The following is a 12,844-nucleotide window of genomic DNA, read 5'->3' as shown; positions in this document are numbered from 1 at the left end:
CTTGTAACTCTTATTAAGTATTTTAAGTACAACAGTCGGTACTAGCAAATTCTTACCTTGGACAGCGCTTCATCATGCACAACTGTATTAGTTGTTAAAAGAACAAGAACTGTCTGGAGCAACTTAAGTTCTTCAAGACTATTTTCCATCAGTTGCCAAAGCATATTAATAATGTTTCCCGCTGCAGCCTAGAAAAAAATAATTTGTTGCCACACAATTAAGATGTTCAGGTACATGTGTATACATACAAGAATATCCCCCTCAGAAACACATCTCATAACTGAGTTTGCTTGTCTGTCTACACCGTTGAGAACATAAAGCCAATTTCATTGTCACAAGCTTCCCAAAGTACTCTTAAAGAATTGACAGCAGACATCTCTCAACGTGTAGTCCAAATTAAAGTGCATACTTCATTTTTTACTTTGAATTATAGAAGAGAAAGTACAAAACATTTTACCCCCCCGAATTAATTCATATCAGAGTAAAATCAGTGTGATTTTACATTACACAAGCACAACTGAAGGTATATTAGTAATATTTTCATCAGCCTCTTAACACCTTATATAGGCATAGCATAATATATAATAACAGCTGCAGGAAATGTGCATCTATTTTATCTTCTTTTAAAAAGTAAGATGTAACAAAAACATAATGCACAATGTTATCACAGAGTAAATTCTGTGGATGTAACTTGAAAAATTACTTCTATCAAGAACCACTACATGTTCTGTTCCTGCAGTGTAAGAATACAAAGCAAATGAAGTCATTTAAATTTCGGTGAATTTGCTTCTCGAAGTTATTGTTTCCTCACTTCTTGTGTTACAATTTTTAAAAAACAGATATGAGTAAAATATTTTACAGACTATGATAATTATAATACAGTCTCCTAAATAAAAGGCATTCATCTTCAGTTTGCAGCCTGTTATTTTTCACACTGAAATATTTACATGTTTATATAAAGGTTGATCTTACCTCAGAAACAACTTCATGGGACATGAGCCTCTGTATGGCTGCTAGGCATAGCTGAGTGATCTTTGGTTCCTTTGTTCCACAACCCATTAGAAAAGGCTGAACTACCTCTGAGCTGTTCTCTTTTAATGCTTTCAAAGAGAGATACAAAAGCAATCACTGTTTAATACTTTGAAGAATACAGTGCAAAATTTGTTAATCATACCTATTAATAAAAAGCAGCCTTGGAACTTTGAGATTTACTCTTGCACCACAGGGAAAAGCCAAGTGAAGACAGACACTGGGCTGCCACAGGTCACTTCCACAATTACCCTGGCTGAGGCTCAAATCCCAAACACCTTTGCCCTTACAACCTTCAGGATGACTATCTGATTAGTAAGAAGCTGTGAGATTCTGCCCCTCTGGCCTTGCCATGGCGACTGTCCTCAGGTTGGTAGCTTCCTCCTCCTGCACTGCTTCACCTCAGCACCAAATTCAAAAGCAACACAAAGTGTGGCACAGAGAGACATACCAAAGCATGCAGCACAAAGAATAACAAATCGCCACTGACAAAACAGAAGAAAGAGACTGGATTGTTTGTATCCTGGGTGTACAACCTGCCATACTGACATTTTAAAAAGTTCTTCCCCATAAAAGTAATTCTAGAAATTTAAGATCAATTCTATAAAATTAAAAGGAAGAAAATATTTCTGAAAGATGAATGGAAAGCATGACTCTGACCAGTGAGTGCTTTTCTGTTTGCAGGTGTGGTTGTTGATTCATGTAAACTTTTAAGAGTTTAGCTGCTCATCATCAATCCAGTTACAAAAAATTCCTCAGCTGAAGGTTCAGTGTGTCCGCACACTGCATGTCATATACCACATTTTAGTCTGTGTAGCAAGAGAAATGTGTTCATGAAAACGTTTCACACATGTTTTTAAAGCACAGATCTTACTGCAAACAAACAAAAAATACAACCTCATGTAAAACTGCAAACATGATCTATTCTGTTTTTCTTATTGAGCAACTTGAAGTTCGGCTCGCAAGAGAGTTTGCTATTAAGTATCACGGCTACTAAATTGAACCTCCAAGGTTAAAACTACAAAAAATTTTCCAATTAAAGCACTAAGTAACATGACTAACAAATTTCTATGAAAAGAATAAGATAATAGAAAACTACAGATGTCAATTTTCTATAAGATATTAACACATGTACAGTCCACAGATTCATCAGCCTCTTTGGAGCCAGCACAGGCTCTATGTCTAGTTGACTAGACCTTGCACCAAATGCCTAATCAAACCCAATTAAAATGTCGACACAAATATGAATGAATACACATAATTAACAGTGGACTTTGAATTCAACAGATTTTTAAACTATGAAGCAAAGAGATCTGCTTTTAAAATATACAGTATAAACCACATCCACCAATACCATTGTCTTATGAAGCACTCCATGATTTTCAAATTAAAACCCAAACATTGACTATTTCATCAAAAACTAAATTTTGTTCCCAATTAAGACATGTAATACAGGCCTCTAATTGTCAGTGTCTATATGTGAACTGCCTAAGCTGTCTTTATGAACACCTACAACACACTGTAAACAGAGCCTAGAGAGCTCACTCAAACGCAGGCACAAATGTTTCCCCACTCTCATAAACTTCTGAACTGACACTGACTTCTAACCACCAAGCAGAAAGAAAAGAGCAAACTTTTTAAAAAGATATCCCAAAAGATGTATCCTTAACATAAGACTCATGATAAAGTTCAGAATGGCATAAGTAGCATGGAAGTTAACAAATAACAAGACAAAGAAAAATTTAAACCTTTTACAGTGTTTTTCCTATAAGCCATAAAAAACAATAATCTCACAACAGGATACATAAAAGGACTTTATGAAGCTGAGAACTTTATGGTTTGTAGATTTGGTTTGGTAGCAACTATTATATTAAATTCAGTCTTAAAATACACAAAAATTTTCTTCTACTCAGATCTGCTTCCACTTTGCTACTGAAATGATGTAAAAATATATTAAAAAAAAATCTATCATAATGAACCACACTACAAAAGAAGGTTTGGGAAAGTAAAACTTACTCCTTCAGTCCATCAGCAAGATTGTAATTTTTTAAAAATATTTTCTAGAACAGAAGTATGAATTGTACATCTCCTTGCCACATGGAAATAATTTCTCAAATTTATCTCCTGTGACACAAAGCACAAGCTGACTCCTCTTTTAGAATTATTCAAATCCTCATAAATAAATTAGAAAGCACATACAGACTGCCAAGAACTAAGACTGTGAACTGCTCAACTTAACATTTCTAAAAGAAAGAGATCAATGACCTCAGAATTCTGGCAAGTTAAACACATCTCACCAGATATAATAAACATTTTTAAGATTTTAATGAAGATTTTAAGACTACATTTATTTTCCTAAAAATTGTAACCCTACATGGTTGTGGTAGGTTAAGGGAAATCAAGAGTTAATTGGTATAACCACAAAGAAAAGTCCTCCAGAGTCTAGAGTCCCAGGATATTGTAATCTGTTATTCTATTCCGTTTTCCTGTATCTCTCTATCTTGGGGGCTGCACAGCCAAATCTCTCTCTCCCCTCTCCACCTCAGGACACATGCTCTTATCCTCATGGTTTGTGGGGCAAAGGCTTTCTCTTGGCCTTGGCTGGCAGCAAATTTCCAGCTACACCACTGAGCCTGTTGAAGCCTGTGGTAGGCCTGGGTCTACTGGGGGGTGGAGATGGAGGTGGGGACAGCAGTTTGGCTGCTCTTCGGTCTGCTGAGGCTGAGGTGGGGGAGTTTTTTGGAACACTCTAGAAGGTTTTAGCCTGGTAGGCCCAGGTGAAGAACTGAGCCTAATTTGTGAATGTATTCCTTGTACCTGAATGCCTTTTGTATATATTTGCAATTAGAATTTCCATTTAAACTTCCGATCCGGTGTGGAACGTTTTTATTTTACTCCTTGAAAAGGTGTAAAATATCTTTTCTTTTTGCCCTGGGCAGCTCGTGGCTCAAAACTAGGACAATGGCATAAGGCTTTGAGAGCACATCAGGTCAGATTATTCAAAACAATCTGAAACAGCTGTTCTCATCTATTTTAGTGAAATGAAAAATCATACCCTAATCAAAGTACTTGGGTTACTCAAACACCTAGTAGATGCTCTTAAATCACCTAGCAGTTAAAAAGTATCTTCTTTACTAGATTTCACAATTAGAGGAGCCTTTTACAGATTTGTTATTACTGAAGTACACACAGTACCTTCCTCTAAAAAACACTTAAGTAGCAGATAGGAGACAACAGAGATCTTGACATTAACTTATCTACAAGATTAGATTACAACTGATAGCTGAAAAAATACAAGAGCCCATCAAGAATTAGGACTATTTAATGGGATTACATTTATACTCTACCTGCACATTATCCTGACATGTCAGAGTATATGTACCCCTCTGTTCCACAGCTTCTTATTGGGGAAAAAAATGTTACTTTACTAGCAAAGATTAATCAAAATAACTTTCAGGACCTGCTGATTTTCCAAAGCTCCTAACACCAAATCTGCACAGGTGTTTTTGTTAACCAAATAAATGCTAAGAACATGTTAGTTTAAACCTTCCAAAGGAAAAGCAGTTATAAAATTTGACGAACTACCAGAAAGTGTTCCCACAAAAAGATGACAGACTGCCTATCCATGCCCAAAAATCAATGACCTTTCACATCTCTTCACTTTGAGATGAAGATTAAAAAAACAATGAATTTTTCAGAATCACAAACTAGCTTTCTAAAACGCCAAATAATGTTGACAGCTTCTCAAATGGCTAACTAGAGATTTCTCTTGATCATTTGTGTATTTTGATATAGCTGACATTACCTGGCATAGTTTTCCCACTTATGTCAGCATTCATGACAGCAGTAAAAACAAAGAAAATAAACAAATAAAAGAGAGGTATTAAAGTGAAATATTAAGAGGTGGGACTGCTACTTCAAATAATTCTACAAAGTACCTCCTTACCAATATGATTTACATACCTCAAAACAGGAAATACTTTTACATCTACATCATTTGGACCTTTCAAATAATTTAGCATTTTTATGATTTTGCTCTAGCTGGGGTAGACACTCAAGTTTTTAAATAGGGACATTCCTGGCCAAAAGCTTCACCAGCAACTGGCAAGAAAACATCAAATTTCACGCTCTTTAATAAAGCTGAAGAAAGTTGGAGATACTGTTTTAATGTTCACAAAACTTCAACTCAAAAGACATCTCCTGTCCCTCAAGGAAATGGTACGTCTTAAATTGAATAACCTTATCTCATATTAAGATGGATTATTGCCTGTCAGGTACAAGTCTCCAAAAAGCTAAATTCTCATATTAAATACACAGATAAGGGTAATATTGCAGAGCTCCACACAGAGCACTGAACAACTGCTGTGGTAAATGTAGACAGTGAATAAGCATTGACAATTTGGAAGCCTAAGTATTTAATGCTATTTTTTATAAGTGTATAATTGTTTTTGTACAGCAACAACTGAAAACTGAGACCTGCATCAGTATAGGACTAACATGAAACAGAAGCAATATTAAAAAATGCTCATACTACTGGATTTTTTGCTAGGTGCCTGGAAGTGAATCATCAGTGATATAACACATACTAAGAGACATGTAGGATTGTTACATGTATCCAAGACATCTAATATTTTGATCTGTAGCCCAAGTTTATTTTTCCCATTGCATTGCAAATTACCTGCCAAAATATCTGTGTTCCGTGCAGCTATTGTTTTCACTTTTATTATTCCTGATTCAGCAGCCTGGAAGAGAAGAAAACAAGTCATTCAGATGCTATTTTATCTGCAAGGAAATAAGAAATCTAATCATAAAGAGGTATAGTTTTAGAGCAAAAATATCTTTATGGTTTTCTCTATAAAAGCAAAGATAATGCAGAAGTGAAATCTTTGTAGCTTCTGGAATTCCCTTCCAGAATTCCACAGGAAGGGGTAGATTCAAAATCATGACTTTCACTGTACTACTTTCCAGCCCTAGGAATACAAAGAAAAATCACTAGACACAAAAAACCTGTTACATAGAGTGCACTGGGATGACCTTAGAGTCATCTAGTGCAACCACCCTGGGGTAGGCCCAGATACCTTTAACTAGATCAGGTTGCTTAGAGCCCATCGAGCTTGACCGAGTCTCTGCACAGCTTCAAACTGTGAAATAATTACCGTGATATATAATCCGTCACATTCATCAGGCTGAAATGCCCAAGGAACTGAGAACATCAGTAATTATCTCAATGCTTAATACTTAACATTTCAAGCAATGAAATCCAGTTAACAAATTGGGTGTGGTACACAACACTTGCCCACTGTCACTGTTCTTCCAGTCAAGTAGCAGTATTTTCTTTTCGAAAGCTAACACTTCCATTAACAAGTATCAGAATGAAACCCATTTTCCCACGGATTTTGTAACCTGAGTGCCCTACACAAATTAATCAAGGCCCATATCATGACGAAGCCTGCCTAACAATACACTCTGTTCTTCCCAACATGCCACACGATCCACACAAACAGTTCCTCCCCTTTCCCTGTAGGTCTGACCTGACAGACCAACAGTACCCTCCTCTCCCTCATGTCCCCCTTCATCAGGATGATGGCTGCATACATGGAGGATGCATTTGCACAAATTGCCTGGACGGCAACCAGGTACTGCAGATCTGAGCAGCCCACCTAGGAGATCATGTACTGTTGCAAGGGAACAGCAATTCTCTCTTCAACTACTTCCCAGCATAAATCTCCCCTATGAAAAGAGACTGAAATCCCTGGGGCTATTTAGTCTTGAGAAGACTGAGAGGGGATCTCATTGATGAGTATAAATATCTGAGGGCTGGGGGTCAAGCAGAGGGGGCCAGGCTCCTTTCAGTGGTGCACAGTAATAAGACAAGGAACAATGGGTTCAAACTTGAACATAGAAGATTTTGCCTCAACATGAGGAGAAACATCTTTACAGTGAGGGTGACAGAGCACTGGAACAGGCTGCCCAGGGAGGTTGCAGAGACTACTTCTCTGGAGACTTTCCAAACCCCACCTGGATGCATTCCTGTGCAGACTACCCTAAGTGATGCTGCTCTGGCAGGGAGGTTGGACTGGATGATCTCTGGAGGTCCTTTCCAAACTCTAATATACTGTGATACTGTGATCACTACAGTCATGCCACACTGAAAATACAACATTGAGGCTTTGCATTTAAAAATTATTATTTCTGGCAAGTTTTGCATACGAAACAAAAAATACATTCCAAATGGTGCCTTTCTGGTTTTTAATTCTGTTTATATGCTACAAACCTCAAAACAATTAAAGGAATAGTGCTCAATACACTTTTACCCAAAATAAATGCAATGGGTTTTCACAAACTATGGGTCACAAACTGCTGGAAAATACTGTTCTGATAAATTTGAAAGTACATTTCTCCTTCCATTTCAGCTTTGCATTTGTGTGTACTTCCCACACTAAATATTTCCATTTTTCCTCTGATATTACTATTTAAAGAAGTGTGCCATCACTATATAAAACAGCTTAGAGAAGCCGACAAACTGTGGCAAGGGAAATCTCTAAAAGACAGTACATATGTAGAACTACATAAATTCATAATAAAATATTTTATTTAAGAGTTGATATATATACTTCTATGGAAAAATGGAATTTTTAACTTCTATTTAATATCCCAAAGCTACGCAGAAAGACTAAACACTGCCTTAAGATCACTGATGAGATTTGTGAAATTCTAGAGAATTATTTAAGCTTTGCTGAACATCATGTTTCTACTTCAAAAAATACAGACAGATACCTACAGTGGCTGAACTAACACACAATGAGCACAAAGTCACGTGCAAAAACATTTTTCACATAATTGAGTGTCAAATGCAGTTCTCATTTATTTTCATTAAGTTAACTTAATGTGTTGAAGTATCTTAAGTTTTAAGACAATCACTGCTCTTCAGTTATAAATTGTCAGCTAATTAGGGTGGGTCTTGTCACAACAAATTGTTTCTCATAATTAGTATGAAGGATTTGTCACAGTGCAACTTCAATTATCTTCAAACTAAACATCATCATGTCTAGTGGCAATCGATTTCCTTCTTGCCAGAAGTGACAAATTCACTCTGAATCAAACAAATATTAAGCCTGTCCACATGTGTGACATTCACAAACATCATGTATTCTGTGTGAAGAAGGAAAAGATTATTTCAAACATAATGTCCTAGTTAGTTGTTTCCATGCTAGCTTTATATAAAATAGCATAATTTTTTTTTTACACCTTACTTTAAGTTTTTCTTTCTAGAAAGTTCTATCTGCATTATGCTATGGTTTCTATTCAGAATCCCAATTCAGAATGTTTACAGTTAAAACCTAATTACACTACACACATCCTACAAAAAAAACCCCACCCCAACACTCCACTATCCCTGTTAACAAGGACCACATATTAACATTTACAAAATAAAAAAATACCTCAGTTGATCACAAATAATCTCTAGGAAAAAAATGTAACAGTCATCTGGCTACTCTGTATACATTAATATAGAAGTATACTTGAGGGCATCAAATTAACTTGGCAAGCTAAAAGAGATTTTAAGTTTACAAGTTTACATCAATTACTACAGCACTCTCCAGGACACTGCCTCATTCAGAAAGGATCTTATAAAAACACTAAACAAGGACACAGCCAGTATCATACTGTGTATTTATGGGTACAAATAGGATAATTTACTTTCACACAAATATAATGCATGAACTTTTTAAAGCAGTCACCACTTTTAAAAATACATTACTGGTTTCCTTCAGCATCGCAGTTAATAGTATCTAAAGAGCAAGTCACTACATCTCTTTCATTTTAAAAAGAAGCAAATACACATATTTCCTCTAACATAACAAATTTCAAGTGTACCTGAAACCTTCAGTCAATTAGATTTCCCATTCTGCTACTTTGAAAATAACTGAAATGAAATGCCTCCAACACACATTAGACATTATTGAGTTATGCTTCATGTTTGTGCTGAAGCAACTACAGCATCCAGGTTTGGGAGAGGAAATATTGATGAAAAATAGAAATTGACTATCAGTGATAGCACATATTCCAGTTATTTTATATGGTTTTAATCAAGCAGTCAGTAATCTCACAGCAATATTCATCAGGACCCTCCACATGCAAGCACTTGCCTCATCATCTTTCTGTGTCCCTGGAACTTACCAAGTACTTGCTGATTACATGGACATCACCTTACTAGAAATCAAAGAAAGGCAAATGGAGAATTTATGTACACACCCCCCTCCCCCCCAAAAAAAAATCAATGCACACAGAGAAGCTTGTGCATAATATTCACCTCCTGGCCTCAAAGTTCCTCTCCCAAGGTACAGTCTGACAGTAACATCCACAGCTCCCCTTGAACTGCACACTGAAGCTATCTTATAGACAGAGGCTCATGGCACAAGAGAGATGCAAATTCAGAGACTTTCAAACGCAGAGTTAAGTTTCTCAGATTCAAAACTTACCCTCCTCACAGATATCTCAGTCCTCAGTTCAAATAGGGAATACCTTCAGCTTTCTTGTCATTAGACATGCTGTATCCAAATCTTTAGAAATTTTAACCCTTGTGCAGCACCAAAAGCAACAACCAGGTAACAGAGAGAGGTAATTTCTGCGCAGGCACTCAGCAACTTAAGCCATCCTCAAACAAATGTTTTCCAACAGCCAGGTAACATTCAAAAGCTAAATTTCTCCATGTTATAGTCCATGTGCACATATTTAAACATCAATAACTGATATATAGCATATGGAGGTGTTAAGATAACTAGGGTATACAATTCTACTAGCTACTGTACAGGATGATGTAAAGGCTAGCCACCCATATCTGCAGTAAAGCAGTAAGTGCATCTGAAAGGCATTAGGTCCTCATCGGTCTTTCAGGGACAATGTGGAAGCTCTCAAACCCAGACGCAGCAGACAGTCTATCACCAAAGGATCATAGAATGTTAGGGGATGGAAGGGACCTCCAAAGATCACCCAGTCCAACCCCCCTGCCAGAGCAGGATCAGCTAGAGCAGATCACACAGGAACACATAAAGGCAGGTTTCAAGTATCTCCAGAGAGGGAGACTTCACAACCCCTAGTGCTCTGGCAACCTCACAGTGAAAAACTTTTTCTCTCATGTTTCCATGGAACTTCCTACAGATCAACTTCCACCCATTGCACTTGTCCTGTCACTGGGCATCACCAAGAAAAGCCTGACTCCATCCTCTTGGCACTCACCCTTTACATATTTATAAACATGAATGAGGTCACCCCTTACTCTCCTCCTCTCCAAGCTAAAGAGCCCCAGCTCTCTCAGTCTCTCCTCGTAAGGAAGATGTTCCACTCCATGATTTTTGTAGCTCTGTGCTGAAATCTTTCAAGCAGTTTCCTGAGGTCCTTCTTGAACTGAGGGGCCCAGAACTGGACACAATATTCCAGATGCAGTCTCACCAGGGCAGAGCATAGGGGGATGAGAACCTCTCTCGACCTACTAACCACACCCCTTCTAATACACAACAAAATGGCACGGGCCATCAGAAAATACTATTATAGCTAACCCCAAACTCATAATAATGTTACCTGGCAGCCTGAGAATTGCCACCAAGAATGATGGCATGGTATGTCCTGAACATGTAACTGTGTGATTTTTTAACAGTTTACTTCTCACAGGCAAAGACATCATGGGCCCCTACTGCAACCATTATGGACAGGCAAGCAAGGTACCAGAGGTGTCTCAGCTGGGATGTGATCTGATAGCACATCTGTTGCCCCACAGTAATCCCCATGGATTTGCCCTTACTCTAGGACAAAAATGTAAGAGCTACCCTTCTTTCCCTGAAAAATATAATAACCAACTTTTCAAAAGAGAAAGATGATACAAGATTCTAATCCCAAATCTCTTACCAATGACCCTTTTCAGAAAGCAAAAAAAAACTCATCTGCTCTCTCAGCAACTTTTCCTAAGTTTCCAGAAAGGGTTTTCAAAAATGTTTTGAAAAGGATCAACTTGTGTACATCAAAGAAACTGGTATCTCACATTTAGGTCCTACTTTTAACCAAAAATTATATTTCATGTGACAACCAGGTGTGTGCTAATTTCTACTAAGGACTGACCTAACATTCAAAATATTTCTCTGTCAACTTCTAAATGTGCTAGCATTGTTAATAAAAGTAATAAAATAAAGGATTTTCACTGCTAATGCTCTGAATAACCATTTGTGCTTTGATTGTATGTTCAGAGCAAATTGCTGTCTCCAGAGATAGAAAAATTGCTGTAAGGTTTGCAGCTCTTACTATCTCTTACTATAAAAGCTTTTGATTTGTCTCTCTAAAAAGAAAAGCATTCAGCAATGCTTACAGGAATGATGGTCTGTGTTGGTATTTACATGCTGCTGTTTGCCAGCCTTCTACTGAGATTGGATGAGAGCAATCTATGTCATCTATGGTCACTTCCACATCTATTAGATGAAATAAAAAGAGCAATTTTTTTTCTATTCATCATTCTCTGCCTTTCCAACTGGAACATTAGTCCTATATCCCACAGTTTATATAAGAGAGCCTCCTGCCTAAAGTACAGTTTCGTTTCATTGTTATTCTGGCTTGCTTTGCAAAAGCACATTCTGGACCATTACGGCACTGCTAAACTATTATCTGGAAAAGGGCACTCTCAGAAAAAGCTCTACACTGAATCATCCTCATGAAAGCACTTGAGTATACCACATTTGTGTGAAAAAGCACTGTACTTGCCTTCTGTATTTTTATCTTCCTCCCCAGGAGTACAATCCCTACTCAGACCTTTCTGTTTTATATATGCTCATTCTACCTGTGAATTAAACTGGTGAAATGCCAGACATGATCTGACAGCACTGTACACCCACAGGGATTTATTATATTGAATGATTTAATATATTTGGATTAGAGCTTGCTTACATTTCACTTACCTAGAGCAAAGCCTACCATCAGAATCTCTGGGAATAGAGCACCACCTGCCATAAAGACAGAAACAGGCCTGGAGTACATGAACCAAGTACTTACCTCAACCGGACACATACAAGCCCACGCACCCAAGGGTCAATGGCATTAAAAGGACACCTTCTATCAGGATCACAGTTACTGAGGAAAGTGTGGGCTTCACACACATCTCAAGGTAGAGCAGGGAAGAGCGTTTAGGGTACTACAGACAAGTCAGCTTCACATCAGCCCCCAGGATGATTATGGAACAAATCCTCCCAGAAGCTATTTCTAGGCACACAGAAGACAAGAAGATGCTTAGGAATAGTACAGCTTCCAGGAGGATCTGTTCCATAATCTTCCCAGACAAAGGTGAGGCTGACAGGACAGTAATTTCCAGGGTTCTCCTTTTTACCCTTTTTTAAAATGGGCATCATGTTTCCCTTCTTCCAGTCTCTAGGGACTTCACCCGACTGCTACAACTTTTCAAATATTACAGAGAATGGCTTTGCAACTACATCAGCCAATTCCTTCAGAACTCTGGGATGCATCTCATCAGGTCCCATAGACTTCTGTATGTTCAGGTTCCTCAGGTGGTTCTATGATAGTTTGAAACTGTCTTTTTAATTTTTCTTCTCAAAGTTAAACCAGAGAAAGCTAAAGAGTGTAAATAAGTCACTATTGGGTGTAAGAAAGCAAAATAATGATTATTCTAAACACTTCCATTGGATAGATAGAAATGTTTAAGAACCACTACTCAGAACAAAGTTGGGACAGTCAGAGTAGGGAGTTCACTTCCTTGCGGGGCTGTCTGGCTGCTGCTTCTTCTTCTCTTCTGGCTGAAGATAACACACTGACCTTG

The 12,844-nt window shown here is 37.7% G+C and overlaps 1 protein-coding gene across 3 annotated transcripts in view; it reads right to left on the bottom strand.

Moving 5' to 3' along the window:
• Positions 1-12,844, bottom strand: part of MON2 (MON2 homolog, regulator of endosome-to-Golgi trafficking) — a 73,351-nt gene that overhangs the window by 48,845 nt on the left and 11,662 nt on the right. For all 3 annotated transcript variants that reach the window (XM_054399606.1, XM_054399605.1, XM_054399607.1), the window contains exons 2-4: positions 5,708-5,771; positions 973-1,100; positions 57-188 (exon numbers count right to left, since the gene is read on the bottom strand). In XM_054399606.1, the coding sequence (XP_054255581.1) occupies positions 57-188; positions 973-1,100; positions 5,708-5,771 (324 nt within the window). The remainder of the gene's footprint in view (positions 1-56; positions 189-972; positions 1,101-5,707; positions 5,772-12,844) is intronic.

Source organism: Indicator indicator, chromosome 3 (genome assembly GCF_027791375.1).
Source record: "Indicator indicator isolate 239-I01 chromosome 3, UM_Iind_1.1, whole genome shotgun sequence".
NCBI lineage: Eukaryota > Metazoa > Chordata > Aves > Piciformes > Indicatoridae > Indicator > Indicator indicator.
This window is presented reverse-complemented; position numbering and strand designations above follow the sequence as displayed.